The sequence below is a fragment of the Podarcis cretensis genome, assembly GCF_951804945.1.
Source record: "Podarcis cretensis genome assembly, chromosome: 7".
Classification (NCBI taxonomy): domain Eukaryota; kingdom Metazoa; phylum Chordata; class Lepidosauria; order Squamata; family Lacertidae; genus Podarcis; species Podarcis cretensis.
Genome location: NC_137176.1, coordinates 50984356 through 51008219, shown reverse-complemented (window position 1 = coordinate 51008219; position 23864 = coordinate 50984356). Strand labels below are relative to the sequence as shown.

Below are 23864 nucleotides of genomic sequence, written 5' to 3'. Positions count from 1 at the left end.
GTGACTGTTTTGTGCATCAAAATCCAGCCCGAGTTAGTTGTACATGAGGTTGAATTCTGGGGTCCTGGTGTTTTACTTTGACATCAAAATATTTCTTTAGGGATTTAACTTATTTCTCTAAAATATTTGTGCTCAGAATGGCTCTCAAAAGCAACAAATTAAATGTTGCTGCCTTAATTTTTATCAATTTTTCATTTCCCAGTACAGTCAAACCTTGTTCTGCATCCGCCTCCGTGAATGTCCACGGCAAACCTGGAAGTACTGGTTACTTCCAGGTTTGCCACTTGTGCATGCACAGAAGTGCTAAATTGCAGGTACACAGACGCGGCACTTCGATGTGCGTCATTTTCGGGTTACGGTGGGATCCCCGCTATAACCCAAGGTTCCACTGTAGTTGGAGAGCAGCAATAAGAAAAGGCTATGTTGCTCTCATGTCTTGCTTGTGGGGCTTCCTGCAAGCTGGACTAAATAAGGCCCTGAGTCTGATCCAGCTGAGATCCTCTTACAATTCTATGATGAAGAGACTAATATAGTGCATATATATATATATATATATATATATATATATATATATATATTGACAAACAGATGCCTTGATTGATCAGGAAGTTTGTGTGTTATAGATATAGACATATATAGATATATCATTGTTTTTCCCAGCATGCACACTTGTTTGATCAACCCAGGGCTCAATACAACTGATCAAGTTTGTTTGTTTTTAAATTGAGATGATAGCATTAATCTAAAAATATGTATAAAGATAGTTCCTTTAAAAAACAAGACCTAGAACAGTAGCAAATCATGATCAAGAAGATACCCCTCCTCTTAGCTATACAAGGCCTTTCCAACCATGTGGTGCTTAGCAGTTTTGTCTAAAGGGTGTCTAAAAATCAGCAAGCAGAGGTGGGGTCATCACTGAGAAGGTCCTGCTCTGTACTGTTGCTGATCTGGGAACCTTCTATAGGAGAGAACATTATTGAAAATGACATCCCATGTGGACCTACACAGGAAGAGGTACACTTGCCAAATGCAGCTTAGTGGCTTTGTAATGGCAGGTAGAAGGAGGCCAAAACAGGGAATATGTGGTGTTTAAGAGAGACTTAGGTTTACTCCCCCATATCCCTTCCCTTCATTCCTTGACATGCTGCTGTCACCAGATTTCCTCTCCAATTACCTCAAGGGTAACTTGGTGAAAATTGGTTGCAGTAAGCTCCTTTTCTTGTAATATAGTTTCGAGTCTTTGTTCCCCAGAATTCTTCACCAGACAATATGTTATCCACAGCAGGAAGTAGTAGGATGAATAAAAATAAGGCTAGATGTTGAAGCCATGAAGTCACCCTATAGGCTCCACTTAAGGATACCATTGCTCTGAAATTTTTTGCTGCAACAAGGGTGGAATTGAACGACATAACCCACATTGTATTGAACTATTATTCAGATAAGATAGTGTTCTGCCTTTTCAGAATAAAAACTTTTTGCCTCTTACCTCATTAAGTTCTGGTTCTTATCCTTCCCCTCTTCTTTGAAATCCTTTAGTCATTGCTGGAAGCAAAACAGACAGCTCAGCCAGTTCTCAGTACATTTTGCAAAATAGGGTTGAGTTCAGCCATAAATCACCAACATTTCTTTATTTCATTTTAAAAAAAAGTGTGTGCCCTGTTTGCTCTTCAATGTTTCTATTGCCAGGGTGCCTTGCAGACTCCTTGGGGAGAAAGGGCAGGACATAAATCCAATAAATAAAATAATAAAAGAAGGGTAATGTTAAAAACTTCAGATAAACTAAACACCGAAACAGTAAAGGTAAAGCACACAAAGTCAAGTTAAAAACCAATGCAGATAAATTAAAAAGTTTGGGAGAATAAGCAGGTTTTGACCTGGTGCCAAAAATATAGTAAATTAGGCGCCCGGTAAGAGGAATCATGTGTTACTACCATTAACAAGGCCCCCTCTCCTCTTCCCACCCACCTAACCTAGAAGGTGTTAACAGACAGCGAAGAACCTCCAGAGATATTTTCAATATACAGACAGACTCAGGTAGAAGAAAATGGAAGAATTTAATGCCAAGGAGGCTGATAGCCAACCACCATGGTACTTTTCTTGTATTTTGGGGGGGGGGGGCAGGGGGTTACATGTAGCTCTACAAGGTACTTTAGGAACTGAAGTTAAGGTTTGCTGTCTGAAAAGCTACATAGTTGAAACAGGTATGTTTGGTAGGTATGAAAACCTTACAGTACCGTTATTCCAAGGTATTCCGTACAGGTGTAAGTGGGCTCATGTGCTTTCAAACTCTTAATGCAATCCATTAGTCACATCCTGCTTTTTAGTATGCCCAAAACTGCAGCCAAGCATCTACACCTGCCAAGTATAGCAGGCTTATTTCCCTATGCACAACTTATGTTCCACCACACAGAGGGTGGGCAAGTATTTGTGCTCCCCCTTCCCCCACTCCTTTGGAATGGCTTTAATTCAACATTTCCAGATTGATGATGATCCATATTCCCACCTCCTCCAGAGTTTTCTCGAAGCCATCACTTTAATCAGTTTTAATTATAGGGATGTTTCTCCTCTTCTCCTCACCCTTAATTGTCTGCTGTTCCCTTGCTTTTTATTTTTAATTTGTGCAGTTTCACTTCAGCAAAATGGTGCAAACAGTAGTAAGTATCCAAAGAATCGAACTTACTTAGGATAGCAGCCTTCTGCTGCTGCCTATTTGTGGCTGTAGAACAGGTGTGGAGAACCTGTGACCCATGGACCAAATTTGGTTCTCCAGGCTGTTTCAGCCAAACCACACCTGCCTGTCATATGATATCAAGTATGGAACCAACAAGACTGAAGTTCAGCTGAAAGGGGCTTTACAGTGTATGTTGGCAGTGCCTGAAAAGCCTCTTCTGCAGCACTTCCTATTGACAGATGTCAATTATCTGGTATCACTATCACATCAGATGATTCACTTGTTGGCCCCATGGAAATGTGGAGTGCTGGGAGATAAAAAAATCTGGTTTGGAGGTAGGAAACAATTTCAGCTCATCATTACTCGCCACCTGCTGTGGGGAAGCAATTTGGTGCATCAAGCCAGTTTCTTATCTCTCCCCACCCACCCTGGCCACTAACTGAATTATACTGCTATTCTCAGGAGCAGCATCAGAGGGAGGCCTCAAGTAAATGCATGTGTTTGGGGCAGGCGTAATCTCATGGCAGTCACTGGGCGAGGGAGCGGTGTTGGTCATCAGGGCCACTGTGGGGCCAAGTTGGGAGGTGGAGTCACTAGCAGAGAGATGCTGCAGGCCAGAATCCTGTTAGCAACAGCCAACCCACCTGGTGCTTAGCTCTCCAGCTTTAGAAGAAAGACAGAGGTCCTTACTACTTCCTAACCATAGGCTCCCTAAATTTAGTTAACTGGGCAAAAGCCACCAGGAGGAGCAACAGGAAGCAAGTAGTTAGACCAAAGGCACCAGGAGCAGGCTTGAATTAAAGAGATTATTTCCCTGAAATTGCACTTTGCCGGGCTGCACTGGTCATAAAAGACACGGTTCATCTGAGGACACTTTAGGGCATTCGCTTTTAAGATGTAATGATAAAAACAGTTGTGCTAAACATATTCCAAAGAAATTAATCAATGTGGACTTCTCCCTTCTCCATAGAAAGAAATCTCTGACATGTTATTGCCAGGCTTCCTTCAGTGTTAAGCCAATAAAATAATATGCCATTAATTAGAGGCAGTTTCAGTATGTTATTTAGCTGAATTTTGACTGTTTCTTCTGCTCTCTTTCCTGTAGTGATTTAGATCGATTGGTTGTGTTAGTGAGAATCGGTCTTTAAAATCCATTAAGTTCTGGTCTCTGTGAAAAAGATTCTTATCTGGCACCTTTCAAAGGAAATGTACTCAACAAAAAGTTTCCTTGTTCATGACTTCTGAAATAGATCTTTTCAGAGGAACATTAAGTCCTGTGATTCCAGCTTAAGCCAAAACTTTGCAGGTTAAGGGTGAATCTACTATTTTTTATGTTTTCTGGGGAAAGCACCCCATTTGCAAAGCATCCAGAAGGGGGGCTTACAGCACAGTCCAAACCCAAGATCTGCCAGGAGGAGTGAGTTTGGAATAGGTGGATTTTGGGCTTTCCCACTTGAGCCAGGGCTTCATTGGTGTAATACTTCCTTCATCCCTGCTCAACTTGGATGAACCCTGGGCTATGCTAACTCTGCGGGCGAAATTGACATATGTTTTTAAAAAGGGGTGTTCCAGGGATGTGGCAGGGGGAGGTTGGGGAAAGGAGAGGCTTACACCTATTCAGGTTGCTTTTAGCTCAGTCACGTGACCTGGCAAACTGGTGGAACTTGTGCAGACAAAAGGACTGGTGCAAGGCAAACTCTGTTTTAAAAGCTTGGCTCCCCTCAGGCATGCTCAGTCAGCAGAAGCTCCACTCCTAAAAGGAGTTTGGAATATGAGTAACTTATGCTGGCTTAATTTAAGATGATATGAATTCTGATGGCTTCCTATCTGTAGGACTGCTCTGCCCCACATTGAAATTGGGTCATTCAGGTTTTTATCGTTTTTTTAATTACCAGACTTCCCCCAGAAAGGTTAGATCTGAATTAAGGGGAGGAAAAGAATTGAACTGGCCTTTTTGATGCCAACAATGCTGCATGAATATTGTGAAACAGTTCGTGATGAGAACCCATCCCACAATAAGCAGCTGTCTAGAAGCAAACTGTCTGTGTTTGCTTTCTGTATTAAGAAAGGCCTGCTTGGGGCTGCAGGAAATATATACTACTTCACAGCTGGAATTCCTTTTTAAACAAACTAACAAAGTCATCACCTGGTTTTCCAAGTTTCCAAAAACTAGATTTTTAAAAATATATTGGTGGAATTAGTTTTCAGAATTATTGAAATAATATCTAGCCACCTGGCTGTAATAAACTCAGTGTCTACAGTGGTACCTCAGGTTACATACGCTTCAGGTTACATACACTTCAGGTTACAGACTCCGCTAACCGAGAAATAGTACCTCGGGTTAAGAACTTTGCTTCAGGATGAGAACAGAAATCGTGCTCCGACGGCACGGCGGCAGCAGGAGGCCCCATTAGCTAAAGTGGTGCTTCAGGTTAAGAACAGTTTCAGGTTAAGAACCGACCTCGGAACAAATTAAGTACTTAACCTGAGGTACCACTGTACTTGCTTCAGTTAATGAGAACCTGAGACAAAGGCAATATTGGAGCACTCACACACCACTGGTCAAACACCTAATATAGTAGAGCATGTTGCCGAGGAATGTTTAGCCTTTATGTGGGGGCAGAGGGAGGCAAATTTCAGAGATTAATGAAAGGTGAGATATGGCAAGCCTATTATTTACTATTCCCAGTCCATGCCTGAAATTCTGTGGTCTGATTAAACAATGAATTGCTACTGTTCAAGGAATGGAAGTCTTTCCTTTTGAGAAGTTAGCATTGCATGAGTTTTATTCTGAGAATTGTGCCACGTCTTCTGCCAGAGAGCACTGGAAAGGTAACATCTCCTGCCTGTGTATTCCTCCAGCTAGCATCTATCCACTGACACCATCCCTAGCTGACTGTGGCAGCAGTTGTGCTGCTGTCTGGCACCTGCCCATTCAAGAAAGAGATCAAAGTGCTGCAGATGCAATGCACTTGCATTCTGAGCATGCATAGGTTGTAGCCACGGCTGGGGAAATAGATCAGTGGGTAATGGGTGGAGCCAATCCATCTGCTGGCAGACAAATAGAGGAGAGTGGCCACAGGGGGCCCTCTTTGTTTTCCACATCTAATACTATGCTTTACCCAACATAGTACAGCATAGTACTGCATGGCACCAATGGGAAAGGTGGGTGCTGGGTGTTACACTTTTCACTCTGCATCTTCAGCAATGATACTTGCTTAGCGGAAGAAGAGTTCACAATTTGAAAAGGGAAGTTTAGGGTGGGATGAATGAGCATAAGCTGTTTCATTGTTTTCATGAAGGTTGTTTTGAGCGCTAGCTGTATACTTTTCATGGCAGTCTCATGCCATGGAAAAGTATTTGTGCATTTCATCAAGTACTGCTGATGACGCTTTTGACGGGGCAGGGGGAAATTCACAACCCTAAGCTGCAACCCTAAGCTTGTGTAAAAGGCCAACTAAATCATGTGTTTTATTTATGAATATAAATACAGTATGCTTAGTTTATGTGTTTAGGATTGGAATGCAGTTCTGTCATACTGATCCCCATGTATATAACTGCCCAGTGATTGTACCAAAAACATCCCCATGGGCGCCACAGTGTGGAAGGCAAGTGAAAACTTTGCGATTAGTTACAGGTTTCCCCCCTGTGCATTTTAGAATAGCAGGATCAAGAAAGGTACTTATCTTAATGCTTCCCAGAAACCTTTTGTGCTCCCCCTACTATTTTCTAAAATCTATTGTATAGAGACCATAATACAAGCTGCAGTGGGCAAAATATAGGCTTTCCACAGAGTGCTATATTAGCCCGAGTTCATATCTCATAACCTAAGACGGCTACTCTGTCTTGGTTAACTGTGTGTTCATTCAAGAAGAAACGCTTCGGGAATTGGCAGTGTACACGACCGTACTAAAAGCCTACAGCTTAAAGCTCACAGGTGACAAATCTCTGGGAAATGAAATTCTGGGTCTCTTGATAAGTTCACAGCACATGATTTCTAGCATGCTTGAATAATTCCTGACCGTGACACAGCTGCTTCGCGGCCCACCTGAATATGTCATTCTGAACTCCTTTGTCAAGTAATTTCCACTCTGTCTGGCACTGGATGAACAAATATCTCACGCTGCCACAATTCTATTTGGGTTGAGAAGAGTTGAAATTTATATAATATTCTTTTCCCGCTGATCTAGAGCACAGCAAGTGTCACCAAAGCTACTGCTCTGTGTGTACTTGGGAGCAAGTCTAGTTGAAACAGGTGACTGAATTTGAATCACGTGTGTATATAATCAGGACAGATTTCTTTGGAATCAGTGGGACTTGTTTTCACTTAAAATATTTTGGATTGGAGTATTTGCATCTTACAAGTCTTATTTTTAATTTGATGGGATAAATTTAAGGCAAAAATAATCAGACATACATTTAAAAATACATTATTTAGAAGGCACCTAACATTTCTTAGTGCCGTGCAAAAGGTTTGTAACCTAAGGATAAAGACAAGGCACATTGGTGAGGAAGGGAGAAAGAAAGTAAAAGGGGAGAATGGTATTAGCCAGGTGAACTGATGTGTTCTAAGGAGGCACCTAAAAAGGGCAGTCTAGTGATAAGGAACTGCAAGGGGAAAGGGGTGTAGGTAAGGAATAGAGAGGTTGTGTTTTATATAAACATTTATTCATTTTTATTAGTTCCATATCTTGCCTTTCCTTCCAAAGGGATCCCCAAACAGCTAACAACAGAAAATAATACAAATGATAAAGCATCAGTCAAAACATACTATAAATGACAACAGTTAATATCTTCCATCAATGCAATTGACACCTTCTTCAGTTATGCCCCCCCCCCCGGGCCTGGTAAATATAGGTACATTTTAACATGCTGCCTAAATGTAGCTTAGGTGGGGGACTGCCTGATTTTCACCTTGGTGGGAGTTGTATAAGCAGGGCACCACCACCAAGAATGCCCTGCCCCTTCCTGATCCTGCTGATGGGGCCACCCAGGGCCTCTCTCTCTCAATTGTAAAGTCTGGGTCAGAAAGTACAGGGCCAGGTGCTCCTTCAAATACTTTGGTTACTGCCTTTTATTCTTTGTTGAATTAGTTGTGTTGTGGTTCCGTTTAAGTCCTTGGATTCTGACCAGGAGTGGGAGGTACCAGAGTATAAGGAGGAGAGGGAAGGGGAATGAGACTATGCAGCAGCATCCAGCAATCTCTCCCAGGGACAGGTGGCACATCAAGGGAAGTGGGGAGGCACATTTCTCGGGTTTTCTGCCTCTCCTTAATAGTTTGATGGGAGAACTTGTTGGAACAACGTTACAGTTCCCATGCAGTCTTGGACCTCTTGCTGTAATCTTGAACTCTTGAGCCTTGGCCTTGGCCCTTGGACTGGATTGTTGTTGCTGTTCCTCTGCACTGTGAGAGCACCTGGACTCAATTCTACCCTTTCCTAGTTGCTGGGTTTGTATACTGTTGGACTGATATAATAAAAGTTTACTTCCTTACTTAGAAGAAAACTCCTCGGTTGCCTGGTTTTGGATAGGAACCAGAGCAGGTTCTAGTTTACACTTCTCTTAATATGCCTTTTCTGTATTTCATTCCTGTCAGTTTCTTGACTTTTATACAGGATCTTGGAATCTTAAAGTTTTCATTTGAGTAAAAGAACCCAACATACATAATAACCTAGTTTCTTGTCTGCGTTTCTGGAATGAGAGCTTAAGCTGTGTCCCTCTGTCTCTGAAATGAGGGCAATGAGCTTGGAATCAGGAATGTTGTGGAGCATGGTAATCTTGTAAGATGGAAAATGCTTGAGGAATAATCTGTTTAATCAGAGTGCCAATGCATGAAACAAACTGAAGTTTTGCATGGTCTATAGATTATGTGGTACTAATTTCACATGTGGCTAAAAGCCAGAAAGGATGAATCAACCAAAGTAATTCTTGACATCTTAGCATTAATGGATTTTCACTTCATTAAAATGCATATGTGTGGAGAGAGAAAATAAGGCAGTAAATTTGAGAATGAGTACAAGTGCATTTTGTATTGACTACAGTTAAAAAGACACCACCCAGCATTTGAACCCTTGCATTTCAGCTCTCCTTGAAATAAGTAATTGATTCTGTAGAGGAATGCCAGTTGCAGTTTAATTTCCCTAATCAGTACTACAGCACTGCTAAGTAGCTGCAATGCAGTTAGCAGAGAAGTAGGTTAACTACACCTCTGGTCTAGTATGGTAGGCAATTTGGTTCAAGAGTAGCTTAGCACATCATCTGTGTTTTTCCTCTCCACACAGGCACTCATGAGAGCACTTCTAGAGGAAAAGTCGCATCTGAACACATATGAGAAGCGGGTGGCGCTGTGGGTTAAACCACAGAGCCTAGGACTTGCCGATCAGAAGGTCGGTGGTTCGAATCCCTGCGACGGGGTGAGCACCCGTTGCTCGGTCCCTGCTCCTGCCAACCTAGCAGTTCAAAAGCACGTCAAAGTGCAAGTAGATAAATAGGTACTGCTCCGGTGGGAAGGTGTTTCCTTGCACTGCTCTGGTTCGCCAGAAGTGGCTTAGTCATGCTGGCCACATGACCAATAAAGCGAGATGAGCGCCGCAAGCCCAGAGTCGGCCACGACTGGACCTAATGGTCAGGGGTCCCTTTACCTTAGGTTAACTACACCTCTGGTCTAGTATGGTAGGCAATTTGGTTCAAGAGTAGCTTAGCACGTCATCTGTGTTTTTCCTCTCCACACACATGAGAAGCAGTTCTTAGGTTTAACTGTTTTGAATATTTTGAATATTATAAATGCTTTGTGGAGCAACTGTAGGTATTTCTTGATGAGACTGATTATCTAGATCCACTACAACCTGGTTTCAAACCCAAATCCATGAAACTGACCTGGGCCAGTTAGTGGGAAATTCAAAATCAGATAATCTGTCTTTTGAAGTGTTGAATCCTTGTTTTGTGTTTTCGCCCGTTGAGAGGATGATCAAAAAGAATGGTCAAGTAATCACTTCTAAATCAGCCACAAGATAACAACCCTGAATATTATCAACCAACAGCCATGCTTTGGTAACCATAGCAAGCTTGATTATCCTTATTTGAACTGCAGGAATTTCAACTAATCTATAATCTAGCTTGAAATTCTAGTCACATTCTCTTTTGTTCATGATAAACTATGTGTTTTTGTGGTTAAATTGACATTTCTTGTTTAGTCATAGTCTCCTTTTGATTGTTAACTTGTAACATTGCTATAACAGAGTCATGTATCTCTCATTGCTTTTGTAATAGATCATTTCAAGTTTTGGACTATTGTAATTTGACTATGTAGAATGAGTTAAGCATTGGAAGCTGCCTGCTGGGTTTGATTTATGCCTCTGAAAATATTGGAAACATCTGACATTCAAGAAAAAAGCACATTTAGAATCTAAAGAAAGGTACTCAGTACTTCCTCATAGGATATTCATTCCCCCCCCCCCTACATTTAGAGGTCCTATGATATTCTCACTCAAGAGTTGTGGAATTTCTACCCTCGATACACCAGTGCGTAGTGTGAAATTATTGTAAACCATCTTAAGCTTTCTTCTCATTTGTGTAATCTTGCCTCAGAATCTTGAAGAATCAGATCCTTGTGGATTCACAAAATGAGCAGGTGGGTGGTCAAGCATACACAGACCTTTCTGTCACAGGGGAGGGACAATGTATCCTTGTGCAGGCTGGTATGCCAATGATCATGTGTCATGGCTGTAGGCGGGCGGGAGAAAAGATAAGAATCTCTCTCTTCTACAGGCAGAATAGAAGTAGGTTCCTCTCCTTTCCCCACATGTAGTTGGTTAAGTTTTTGTGGTCAGTTATTATCTCTAGCAGCCAAGTTGTTGAATGAATCTCTGATAATTTTCACCTGTTCATTTTTTATAACACTCCCAGCTTCATTAACAAAAGCTGCAGGGACACATGTTTTGATGGTTTAAAAACAAACTGGAGCGCAAAACCTCAAGACATTTATACAATAACGCAGGGTATTTTTTTGTTTTTTGTTTTGTATTCTTCTGCTCTTGTTTGAGCCATTCGATATGTAGAAAATGTGACCTAATCTCTGCTTTGTTAATGAGATATACTTCAAAACATGTGGGTTTCTCCTTTGTGTTGAGCCTGGCTTCCTCTTGCCTTTGCAATGAACAGATGTACTTGTTTCAGATTCCAGTATTGATTTAGTCTTCAGTTTTGCTCTCTTTTTTTCCATCTATGCTCCAGATAAGCACCCTGCCTCTCCCCCTACATGTAAGTCCAAATAGTGCCTTATTTTTAAAAAAAGGAATTCTGTGTTTCATTTAAGGGTAGCAACTTTTTTTGTAACTTAAATTTAAATTTACACCATGTGACATATAATATTAAAGCCCATGAAGTTCTGAAGAGACTGGTGTTTTTAGTTTTGACATCTATCAATTATGGGCTGAGTTTTTAAGGTTTTTGTGTAGTCCGACAAGGCCCAGATCATCAGTTTTTTGAAATTTCAACCCCTCATAACTCAAAAACGGGATGAGATTAAAAAAAAAAGCCTAAAAATGTTGTTGGACCACAACACCTATTATCCTTAAACAATGGCCATGCTGGCCAGGGTTGATGGAATTGAACATCTGAAAGGCTCCATGATGGTACCCCCACCTTAGAAAGAAATTACCATCTCTCAGCCATCAACCAATGTTACTTAAATGACAAGAGGTCCACTGTTCTTATAACTAAAAATATGACTTAGCTTTTTCAAAAACGATTCCCTTTTAAAAACCTGACCTAAATGGGCTTAAGAAGCATTTCATAGATGGAGCTTCCACTCACGGAAGGACTTCTTTCATGAGTGCAACTCTCCTTCTGTAAGCAGAAGCTCTTTACATAAATGGAATGAAAAGTTATGAATGAAGCTAAAAGGCTTTTATTTATTGTCAGGGAACTGCCATCGGAGCCAGAGGCGGAGGGAAGGCTCCAGAGGGATGCCGGAGAGGGTCCCAGTAGGGAGAAGCAGCCCATCCGCTGGGGAAGGAAATCAGCGTAGCACCAGTGGAGAAGGGGGCAGATGGGGGAATCAGAGAGAAGGCTCCTGGACTCCCCACCGGAGACCAGCGGGGAGAGCACGGGTCCTCCGCTGCCCACACCCTCCCTGCGCAGAAGACTTCCGCGCAGGGAGAGTAGGAGGCCACTGGGCGTCAAAGAACTTATTTGCTGGAAGAAGTTCAAGAAACGCCCAGTGACGGATTCTGCCAGCGATTGAGACAGCCACGGATGGGTGGCTGTCCGGACAGAAAGGGTTCACCCAGGTGACTCAGCCAGGTGTGGCGACGACTTACGCACGAGCAACCCCCTAGAACCATTACATTTATCTACATGTGCAAAAGATCTAAATCAGTAATCCTTTGCACTCTTACATGGATGTAACTCCCATTAAGCACAGTTAACCTTAACTTCTGAATAAACCTACACAGGATTGGACTGTAAATAGAAGTGGGAAACAAGAAGTAGATGTTTGATTACTTAGATTTACAGTAAATTAAAACTATCATGTGTTAAGGAAGATCCTTGCAGTAGCAGAGAATTAGGATAGGATTAGATAGCTTCATAATTATTTTCCTTTTCAAATTCCCAGTGCTTCGTGCCTAAAAAAGGAATATATATATATATATATATATATATATATATATGGAAGTTGTTAACTTCTTCTGCAGACAAATAAATGTCTTGTAAGCAGAATTTCAAGGAAGGCAAATTACCTGATGAGAGATACAGATGGAACTTTCTGACTTACCAGATAAAGCGGAAACAGCTGTCCATTCTGGGTGTATTTCCTAGAATCTTGACTAGTTCCAGAAGCTGAAACTAATATGCCGGTAGCCTGTTTTGTGGATTTTAACTCCATGGTTCTTGGACAACTTTTGAGGTCAGTGGACAAAATGGTGATTGTTTCATAATAGAAGCCAGCACTGCTGCACTGAGCATGCCAAATCACATGAAGGTTGAAATATTATGCTGCAGGATTTCTCTTCTTTCTTCATCTACTTCAGGAATGGGGAATGTGTGAACCACAAGATGTTGTTGGACTACAATTCCTATCAGCTCCAGCCAGCATAGCCAGTGGTCAGGGATGATGTGGGTTGTTGTCTAATAATGTCTTTGGGGCCACAGTTTCCACTCCCTGGGCATATCTGAATCATCCTTGGAGTGGTGGAGGGATGGGTAGTCAAGAACATCCAACTTTTACATGCAGAATTCCAGCAGAATTCATTAACTACCCCAATAATTTTTTTTATAGCTCCTCTTTCTCCATTTCTTATACTGTTGCCATCTGCAGTATATAAAAAGCATGTCTGATGTGCTGTTAAAGTAGTTCAAACATGCCTATTTGTACCATCCTATAAATGTTGTCATTACATTTTTTTTTTTTTTTAGTGGAAATACTTAATAGATGCAAAGAAGAAGCAACTTGGTACTTTTTGTGAGCTGGCTGGTTTATATTCAGGAATAATACACTTTAACACTGCACAGCGAGGTGAACAAGGTTTTGTCTGGCTTTGAGATTCTGTCTGAGGTGTTCTACCAATGGAACACAACAGTTACTGGCTCCCAAAATCATGTTGTGGTTCTTTCTGAGTTAATATGTTTTGGGGTTTAAAATTTCCATGATACATGAGCTCTAATCTAAGGAGTGAAGAAGTCAGGGCAAACAGAGATTCCCCCCCCCCCACCCCCAATACATGTTAAACTTCTTCAAGGTTTACAGGAAGCTCATGTTGTAAGTACAACATAAGTCTTAAACCAACAGCTACGCTTATCTTCTTTGAAAGTCCTTGTTCTGTGTCTGCAAGTCTGGTGGTGGTAGGTTGTTTTTCCCTCTGACAAGGAACAAATGAAATAGCTACATAGTGGGTCCCAGCTCTTTTGCATTCTACTTGTCTTGAGGGATATCACTTGTCACTCTTACCATATTATTTGTAAAAGAAAAATGGGAAGTCTCAAATTCTGTTTTGTTTCTCAAGTGTGAGGATATCTTGCTGAGCTCAGGAAACTGGTATTTTCCACAGTTTTATTTTACAGGTTGATGATACTAAGTTACCGGTCTGCATGCATTTGACAGCGGCTTCTGTCATAGCTCCCTTTTCTTAAACTTAATAAGTTTTAAAACTTGCTGTGAGTCTGGGCACACTGCAGAGTGCAGTGCTGGTAAAACCTGATCCACTCAACATCTTAATTTTGTAGAGGCAGCTACATATATAAAATAGCATATGTGAAATTGTGCCATGGGACTTTGTCCTGAGTCCTTTAAGTGCCTAGTGATGCCCCTGCCTGTTGGTTTGTGGCAATTTTTTATCTCATTGCTCCAGAAGCCCAGCAAGGTTCAGGAGCTGTAGGGTATGCTAACCTATGTTTGAGTGTCACCCACCTAATAAGGGTGTCCTACCCATCCAAACTAACCAGCTGAATGCTTCTGGGATAGGTAGACTCTGAAAGAGATTACTCCACATTGCTCCACCCTTGGTCTTGAAATATGGGGCAGTTTTGTGTGACCATGGGTAGCATGAGAATTTAATTCTGTGTTCTATTTTAGGCCATACTTCCTACACAGGAAATGACCTCTGGATTTGTCTGCTGATAGTGTCCTTCCCACACCAAATTCATGGAAGCTTAAGCAATAAAATTGTGGCCTTGGGGTGTAGGAGTTTGTGTGCATGTGTTCCCTGTGCTTTCTCTCCCTGCTGCAGCTGCAAGTCAGTTTTAATTTTGTTGTGGCTTACTGTATTTAGTAGTAAAATTCCTCTGAACATTTTTGTCTCTTCCCCCCCCCCCCCCCCGCCTCTACGCATATCCATGTTTTTGCTGAAATGCCTACCTGTGTACATTTTTGGTTCCTTCCTGCTCAGACAGGTCTTTCCTCCACTCCCCAGCAAAAACCTAGAACTGGTTAATTTCCTTGTCTATACTGGAAAGTGTTTTTAATTGTACGTGGAAACCCAACTTTCACAGAGAGAATGCATTTCTGAATTAACCATTGGAAATGTGTTATCAACAACTTTCTCCAAAGTTCCACAGTGCCAGTTGTTGAACTATAATTTGCCTTTTTCAAGCTGTATACATCTTAGCATCTGAAATGAAATACGGTGACAACATGCCAAACTTTAACAATGTCATATCTTTGACAATGCTTCCTCCCTTCCTTCATCCATAGCTCCACAAATTTTGACTGGCCATCAAGAACCTGCTCCAAGGGCACATAAAATCTTTATCTGATGTCATACTGATCTCCCAAAGGCAAGAGCCTCTAAAATTCACAGCTGCCTTTAAGTTCTTGTTTGTGTTTTAATTGTTTTTGCATTTTCTGTTTTAAATTTTATATACACATACATGCAAACATATGAACACAAACACACACACACACACACACTAATTAAATGATAGCACTTATACAGGTACTTTTCAAACTAGTCTCAATTATAGGGGCTGCCCTGGGGTGAATTTTAACACTCAGAGCAGTACACCAAAGTCTAGCTCAGAGAAACGGTTATCATCCCTTCCCTTCCCATACCAAGAGATGAGGTTTCTGGGGTTCCAAATCTCTTAGGAGTACAATTTACATACAGATATGCAGTGCTTTCTTCTTTAACACATTGGCCTTCAGCCTGCTCTTCATCTCTCTCTTCTATGATATACTGAAAGCATCATGTTTTGGAATAGTTGGATAAAGCGTTATACATGGAAAGAAGTAGGGTCAAATAAACTGTTAAAACAAAAACAAGATTAAAGGGAGGGGGAAATGCAGTTTCAGATGTCAAGTGCTATTTTGTGTTTCTGTACCTTGTTGGCTTTAGATGTTAACGCTCATTGTCAGGATGCCTGTTTTGCAAATCTCATTGGCAGGCGTCCAATATAATGCATCATATTATTAAAAAGCAAATGCTCGTCTGTTTCTCAATTAGTTTGCAATCGTGGCCAAACCAGTCCCTCAAGGCAAAGGCTGTCCAGCATTCTTCATGCTTATTAGAGGAAGACTCTAGGTGCCTTCAGCCAAAAAACTGGTTGGATAGCTTGTATCTACAGTGAAATTTATCTGCTGCTTGACCTGTGTGGCCACTCTGCACTCTCCATGTTGCTCCTGGGCTTCCTCCAATCCTTGGACCTTCCTTAGAATATTTGGACTCCTTCCTAGTTCTCCAGCCTCCCTCACAAAGCTGCCTCTGTCCCAAAGGCCTGTGTGAAGTATAACTCCACCCAAACAGAAAAATACCTCATTCCCTCACAGAAGGTAGACAGCTTTATTATCCCCTAAGCCTTGGATGGGAAACCCTTGGCCCTCCAGATGTGATTGGATTCCATCCTCCCATCAGCCCCAGCAACATCTGGAGGGCTCTCCAACCCTGCTCTAAGCAGATCAGATGTTCATGGACATTTTGTGACAGCCCGTCAACTCAGCCAGTCTCTGTTAGAGTCTTTGCTACCACAAGCACAACAAATTGGAAGCCCTTAGAAGCCGCAAGTTCAGCTTCCTGTTGTTAATGAGTCTGTCCCTGCTTACGTTTGTTTCAAACTCAGAACAATACCTTATGATGGTTCAGATTTCATAGGGAGGAGTGAGATATGAGCTTTAATAGTTTGAGACTTGTTACTCAGAAAGTAACTAGAGATTTTATGCCTACTTGCTATGGCACTGAATATACATATATCTGTAAAGTGGTGGTGGGTAGAATGATCTATACTTCTTGCAAAGTATATCAGAGATTCTATTATTTGTATTATAAGCAGCAAGTGCCCCCGCCCCCGGTTTTCAAGTAAAGGCTTAGAAACAATTCATTCTGTCCTTGTGCTGTGTTCATGAGATGAATTCACTCCAACACTTAAATTTAGCCCTAAGTTGGCAGCAAAGCTCAGAACTCTGAATTAAAGGTTTTTCCATTCTTCCCAATAAGTGCCCAAGGCTTGCAAAGCTTTGTGTGACAGTGGAGCAGCTGAACCAATGGCAACCAGAGAACCAGATAGCTGATGTTTCAGATCAGGGAATAGCCAACTCCAGGCTATGTATTGCAGACCTCCCGTCTGACAGGCAGATTCCTTATGTATGCCACATCTCCATGACCTCGCAACTAATCAGTCAAAAGTGTAGGTTAGGAAAGTGGTGATATTGCATTAGGCCCAGGCTTTCATTTTTACTGGGGTGACAGCAATTAAAGGCTACTTAAGAAGTCCTTCTAAGTAACATTTCTGGAACCAAGGTGATAAATGAGAGCCTAGCACCAGGCAGGAAAACTGCCTTTCCTGTTGGTGCCTCATGGTCTTTTTTCTATGTTCCTCTACTATCTTTTTATAACCTCAGCCAATGTTAAGAGGGCTTGTCCTGCAGGATTGGTTAAAGTCATGTAAAAAGATGGTTCCATGTGCTTCCAGCTATTTTATTGTAAACTGTTATCTGAAACAGTTTTAAAGTGTCTTAAAATAGCTTCTAAAAAGATCCTGTTCAAATGTCAGTGCTAGTACTTATGTAGCCAAAAAGGCACCTCCCACGCACAGGAAAATGTCATGATTTGCAGAAGTACAAAATCAGGGGGGGGGGGGGCTAGTTAGAGTGGGGAACAGAAGAAGCCAATAGGAACCAAATGTGTTCAATGACCATGGAAAGTTGGGGGTGAAGCGAGGGAGGTGGATGGGAGAGGGGAATGGAATGGCATATGGAGGAAAGCAAGGCTGGCTGGCTGGCTGGCTGGCTGGCTGGGCTGGCTGGCTTGAACACTAAACAGAAATTGTGACATGCTGCAACATCACATTGCAGGTCCCAAATGTAGAGAAGTGTGCACATTCACAATTCTTACATCTATATTTTTATAATGTTTATCCAGTACATTCAATGAGTGTTAGTAATTGTCTCATCTCTTGTGTTTTAGGAGTAAGGAATAGATTCATTGCAACTTGTTTTGCTGATAGAATCATAGAATTGTAGAGTTGGAAGGACCCTGATGGGGAAATGTTTCCCATATTCATTCTACTGTGGGTGTTCTATGAGGGAGAAATGTATACAGTATGCATGCTACAAAGAGAATATAAATCAAACACTGCCTGTGTTCAAGAATACACAGGAGAACCTTTTTTAAATTAAAAAAAAAACCTATTTTAATGTATGTACACACTTTAGTATGGCTACTGGGTTTTAGAATGCTGAATGCTGGTTAAACTAGAATTAATTTCTTCCCACATTATAATGTACTATGAATACATATTGCCAAAAACTATATAGCCATATAGACTCTTTTTTGGAATTAAATCCTCCCATTCAGTAAATTTAAAAGCTTCCTCCTTGTGAAACAAAAGCAGTCTTTTACATGGGGTTGCTCTATGTTCATATTCAAACATCCTGCTTTTCGAAAGCAGTTCTTCTTTCAAGGCTTGCTTGTTCTATCCAGAGTTCCAGGCAGAAGCAGAAATGTTTACATAACTGTCCCTGTCAAATGGAATTTTTTACTATACAGCATCCTACACTTCCACCGCAGCCTGTTTAACATGGACCAGGGTCAAAACCTGAAAGGCACAGAAGAATGCGCAATAAGCAAGATGTCAATGAATGAACTAAGCCATCATATTTTAAAAAGGAGGCTCTGATGTAGGAGTAGCAAACTCAGCAAGACTTTTCAGCAAATGAATAAAAATCAGAGGAAGTAGGAGTTTGCTGTCAACCCCCCAACTCTGTCCTCTGTAGCATGGCATCAGTACACTGAACAGTTGCAACAATTTCAATATATATTTGTATGTATGTATTGTGTGTGTGCGTGTGTGTGCGCCAAATACAGTGCAGTTAAGAGTGGGCGAAAGCAAACTGTTTGCCACATCAACTTGGTTCACATGATACAGTAAACTATAGCTTGCTGGAATTGTGCAGGCTCCCAGAGAGCAGAATTAAAATTGGTTGGAGCTTGTGGTTAATGAGTGAGTTTTAACCATAGGCCTGGATTCAGACGACTCACTATGCCAAATCTGGCATCGCTCAGTGCAGCATGGGAGCAAAAAGGATCAGAGAGGAGCAGAACAACTGAGCTCGCCTCTGGGAGCCTGTATGTTTGCACAATCTTGGTAAACCATACTTTGGCTTGCCATGTTGTGAGAACCCATCCATAGTTCCTGCTGTACAATGCCATATGTGGTTACTTTTCCATATCTGTGCTTCTAGAGATACAGCTCACCCAGAGACTTGAAGTCCCATGTACTTAGCATAGCCATGCAGGATTTCTTAAATAGGAATATTTGCTAAGTGTGTAGTCTGTTTTCACTCAAAATAACAGGACAGTGCACTTGTTGCTGTTTCCCACAGGATTTTCAATCAACAACAGTGCCTTTCAAATACTTTATACGAAATCTGTATTGTATATCTCTGTTTTTTTTCCTTTATATTAATATCTGCCAACTAAAGGTTCATGGCACATAAATGAGATTCCACACTGAATAGAAGGGGGATTTGGTGCTGGGTTGCTGTGAACGTGGAAGCACATTTGAAATAGCGTGCTTGGGGAGAGGGCTCCTGTGTTCGAATCCTGCTTGCAGGTTTCCCACAGTCATCTGGTTTGGTCACTATGTGAAATGAGAAGAGGATATGCTGGACTAGGTGAGCCATTGGTCTGATCCAGCAGGCTCTTCTTATGTTCTGTATGTCAGGGGAAAGCAGCAAAAAGCTATTGTTGTTTAGTCATTTAGTTGTGTCTGACTCTTCGTGACCCCATGGACCAGAGCACGCCAGGCCCTCCCGTCTTTCACTGCCTCCCACAGTTTGGTCAAACTCATGTTTGTATCTTTGAGAACACTGTCCAACCATCTCATCCTCTGTCGTCCCCTTCTCCTTGTGCCCTCAATCTTTCACAACTCCTTTCCAGGGAGTCTTCTCTTCTCATGAGGTGGCCAAAGTATTGGAGCCTCAGCTTCACGATCTGTCCTTCCAGTGAGCACTCAGGGCTTATTTCCTTAAGAATGGAAATAAGAATGGGTGGGGGTGGGGGTGTATATACCTATACGAAAAAAAGGTTTAAATTATTGGTGAGTTCATGACTGCTACATTCTACCGCACACTATTGATATTTTAAGTGCATGTTGCTGATAATTAGTTTCTATAAATTACAGTCACGGATGTCAAATCCACAGTATTGCATTGGTGGTACTTATTACAAATTAATCTTATCATTTGATAAGCTTATCTTCATTGATTGATATTGTGTCCACATTATAGCAAAGCTAGTACCATGGTTGAATTGTAGGAATTGATTCATGCAATATATCAGTTTCATGTGCTGGCTGTTACCACTGATAAAATGTTCATGTGAATAGGCCCCAAACAATGGTGCTTTTACCATCCAGATCTTATTCCAAGCAAAAGTAAATCTTTACCATACATTCCCAGTTTGTAAAAAAAACTGTATTGTGCTAGACATAATACAATTAGGTTTTATTTAAATGAACTTCCCATATGTGACCCCAAATTTATATACAGAGTATTGGTATGTGGAGCAGATAACCCATTGTGAGTATTTTGTGACATCAACAGGCTTTATTTCCAGACTAGCTTGTACTGCCCATATACAGTAAGTATCAAGCATGGGAAATAAAGACTTAGGTTTCCCAAAAGCCATCTTGCTGGGATCCTGTTCTCCTTATGTTTTGGACTACAATGGCCATCACCCTGATCATTGGCCGTGCTGCCTGGGGCTAATTGGCAACGTAGTACAAAACAACCAGAAAGCATATCAGTGCATTGTGATAAACACTAATAACACTGCCTGTTTTCACAGAACTCTAGTGACTTGACAGTTTAACCTATTATGTGACCATGAAAGTGGCTTCAAAAATGCAATGTTTTGTGAAGCAGCAGAACAGAAATTCTGAAAACTGGTGAATATCCCTAAGCTTTGTGCCCCTCAAAAGGGGCTCTTGGGAACACTGTGAATTGGCCAGTGAAATTTCTTCAGTTCTTACAGATCTGTGCTTTTCTTTTTCTGGGGTATTTTCCTGTAAAAATTGAGTTTGTGCTTTTAACACATAAAGTACTGTAACGTGTTGGAGAAAGTTCTAAATGTGCAGAAATCTGTGTGTAATTCTACCATGAGAATGCATTCGTGCTTTCAGTCCACTTCCAGAGAGCCCGCCTGTAAATTCTATTAAATTTCACGTCGGCCCACACACATTCTTCTAATTCCGGTTTAGCAAAGCTTGGTAACTCTTTCCTTTTCAGGTTCGCAAAGAGTTGTGCAATCTGTTCTTCCATTGCCTAACTGTTAATAATTGGAGGAAACTGACCAAGTTAAATAGCGTAGGGAATGCGTTAGCAGTTGCCACAGAAACAGCCGTCCAATATAAATATCTTATTGCTCTTCTATTTTATCATCTGTTTTCAGGGCAGTTTAAGCTGCTGGAACAAGACCGTGATATTAAGGAGCCAGTGCAGTATTTTAACAGTGTGGAGGAGGTGGCTAAAGCATTTCCTGAACGAGTTTACGTCATGGAGGAAATAACATTCAACGTTAAGGTAGCCCCTAAACTAATATTTATCCCTAGTGAAATGATTTATGGTTAAACCCTTTATATATATACACATGGAAGTTGAGCAACTGTGCTCTGTGGGAGAAGTAATTTTGGGTTGTTGAGTTGTCTTAGTCTGATGGTATTTAAACTGCAACTTACTGTGTACATTTCCCCCAAACCCATCCTGAAGTCTCTGTGAATCAGTGCGAGATATATACGAAGACTTTTTCAAAGAGGGAACCACCTTCAATAAGCAATGTTCTTTTCCGATCTGTTTAATTGCCTCCAAATTTTAGACAGAGATTCTTTTGTTGTTCACTCCCTTTCCCTCTCCCTCCCCTCCGACCCCTTAGATTTTAATTGGTGAGGGAGCAGCTGCTTCATTCACTCCACAGAATGTCTTAGGCTACATAGGGGCTGTATGGACTATTATTGAAACCCCTCAACACTGGTGAAGATTATCAGCATTTACATGGAAACAGAAAGGACTAATGATTCCTTGATTTAAAATCTATTCAGCAGCCACGAGAAATAACATGATTCAGATGACATGTTGTTGCTTTTTTCTTTAAGCCCTGCAAATAGGGAGGCCGTGGCACTGTTAAACAAAGTAATGTCAGAAACTACTCCCCACATAAATTCTGACTGCAGTGTCTGTAGACTGTTCCTCTCTCTCTCTCTTTCTCTTCCCAATCTTGTATGTTAAAGTGTTTTAGCCATTTAGAATGACCTCTAGCAGTTTCCATGTTTGTTCTGGATTCACCTTAACGGTTAAATACCACAAGCTATTTCCTGTTGCCACAATCACTTTAGAAAAATAAGTAATTGTTTCCTAGGGAGGTGCACATACTGGATGGGCCTATCCAAGATGGCGGTCTATCACTGTAAGGGCAGTAGCTCAATGGTAGAGCACTGGTTTACATGCAGGAAGTTCCAGGATCAATCCCTGACACCTCCAAGTAGGACTGGAAAATGTTCCTAGTCTGTGAAACCATGGAGGGCTGCCGCCGCCAATCTATAGTAAACAGTACTGAGCTACATGGATTGATGGGTTGTTTAAATACAAGGCATAGTTCTATGTTCCTATGTACTTTGGATGTGGCTATGTATGCTTGGCCTCTCATTTGAGCAAGTTCATCTATAGTCAAGATAACATTATTAATATTCAGTAAAATTTGAGAAGAGGGTGTAACATCTAAGTCAGAAAGTTAAGCATGTTAGAATTGGATTCGGCCCTGCTGATCTTCAGGTTTATTCCTACACACACACACACACACACAAGTTTAGAGAAAAAGCCAAGTGAGTCTCATGGGAGTTCCAAATGGTGCCAACTGGGAGATCTCCTGCTAGGATCTCTTGGGTTATGTCTGTACAACACACAACACACAAATCTGTGTACATTGATTCTATATTAGATGCAGAACAGAACAGCATACTCTGGGAGATTATAATGACCACTAATATGTCTGTGTTGGTATTCACACACTGAACTTATGTTATCATATTTGTGCAATGAATAATTAGGAGTATGTAACTTCCCAAAGCTGCAAGAGCACTGTCTGTTTTCCCCTGTTTTAGAAGTTGAAGTATTCATGGTGGTTTGGTATAAATTGCAGGTAGACATTATAATTTTAGCAAAAAATAAATAAAAAAATGGCAAAGTCATTTGAGCATTTTCTAGGTAGAAAAATTTTATTTTCCAGCCTGAGTTTTACAGCTCCTGATATATAAGGCATGAGAGGTGCACAGTGAACTCCTTTGCAAGTATTATAAATATATTGTTTTGTCCTCAGGAAAGTCCTGTAAGATAATATAGGCAAAGGTATATTCCACCTGCTGTCTGAGCCTTTTAACTGGCAGTGGCAGGCATTGAACCTGGGAATGAGCTATAGCCCCCTAGGCAAATCACAATTTGAGTATCTAGAATGTAACACCTGAACATGGCAACTATTGTTGAAGATAGAAATGGAGAGCCCTGCCAAGATGACATTAGGCTAGTGAGACAAATAGTTTGACCTGATATAAGACAGCTTCCTCTTTGCTCATCAAACTATGGTTTGCAATCCTGGTTTGGAGGGATTAATTAAACCACAGTTTGCCAGTTTGGATGTCACAGAAAACTGGTTTGAGGAAACCAGGTCGTCTTCTCAAGGTGCAAGTGAGAAGAAAGAATCAATTTTTCTCATCACCTATTCTTGAACCATATTCTAACCAATAATTTGAAGAGCCAGTAACGTGATATCTGAAAACAGCTAAATTGCCAATGATCAAACTTATGATAAAACCTTCCTATTTGGTCTGCCCCTTTATTTGTTAGGAGCTAATTTTCCCATACTGGAAGGCTATATTTGGGCGTAGAAAATCTAGCTTCAGATCCCATCTCAACTGTGAAGTTTATTTGGTGCCTTTGGACCTGCCATTATCTCTCAGCTTATACTATCTCACAAGTTTTGTCATGTGGCTAAAATGTGATGACCTAATGAATAGCAGCCCTGAACCCCTTGGAGGAACAGAGGGTTACAAATGCAACCAATACATCAGGTTAATAGGGTTGAGTTAGGTGTTAAATCTGAGGCCAAGACTCAAATCTGCCAGTTAGTCAAGCTGAGGGACTGTAGCTCATTCCCAGGTTCAATGCCTGTCACTGCCAGTTAAAAGCCTCAGACTGGATCCTATATGTGCATCC

General features: G+C 41.2%; 1 protein-coding gene across 4 annotated transcripts in view; it reads left to right on the top strand.

Moving 5' to 3' along the window:
• The window catches only part of GAREM1 (GRB2 associated regulator of MAPK1 subtype 1), a 72529-nt gene that overhangs the window by 33621 nt on the left and 15044 nt on the right, over positions 1-23864 (top strand). For 3 of the 4 annotated variants that reach the window (XM_079982671.1, XM_079982673.1, XM_079982672.1), the window contains one exon: positions 21052-21182. The exons of the other annotated variant lie outside the window; for it this stretch is intronic. In XM_079982671.1, coding sequence (XP_079838797.1) covers positions 21052-21182 — 131 coding nt within the window. The remainder of the gene's footprint in view (positions 1-21051; positions 21183-23864) is intronic. 4 annotated transcript variants of the gene reach the window in all.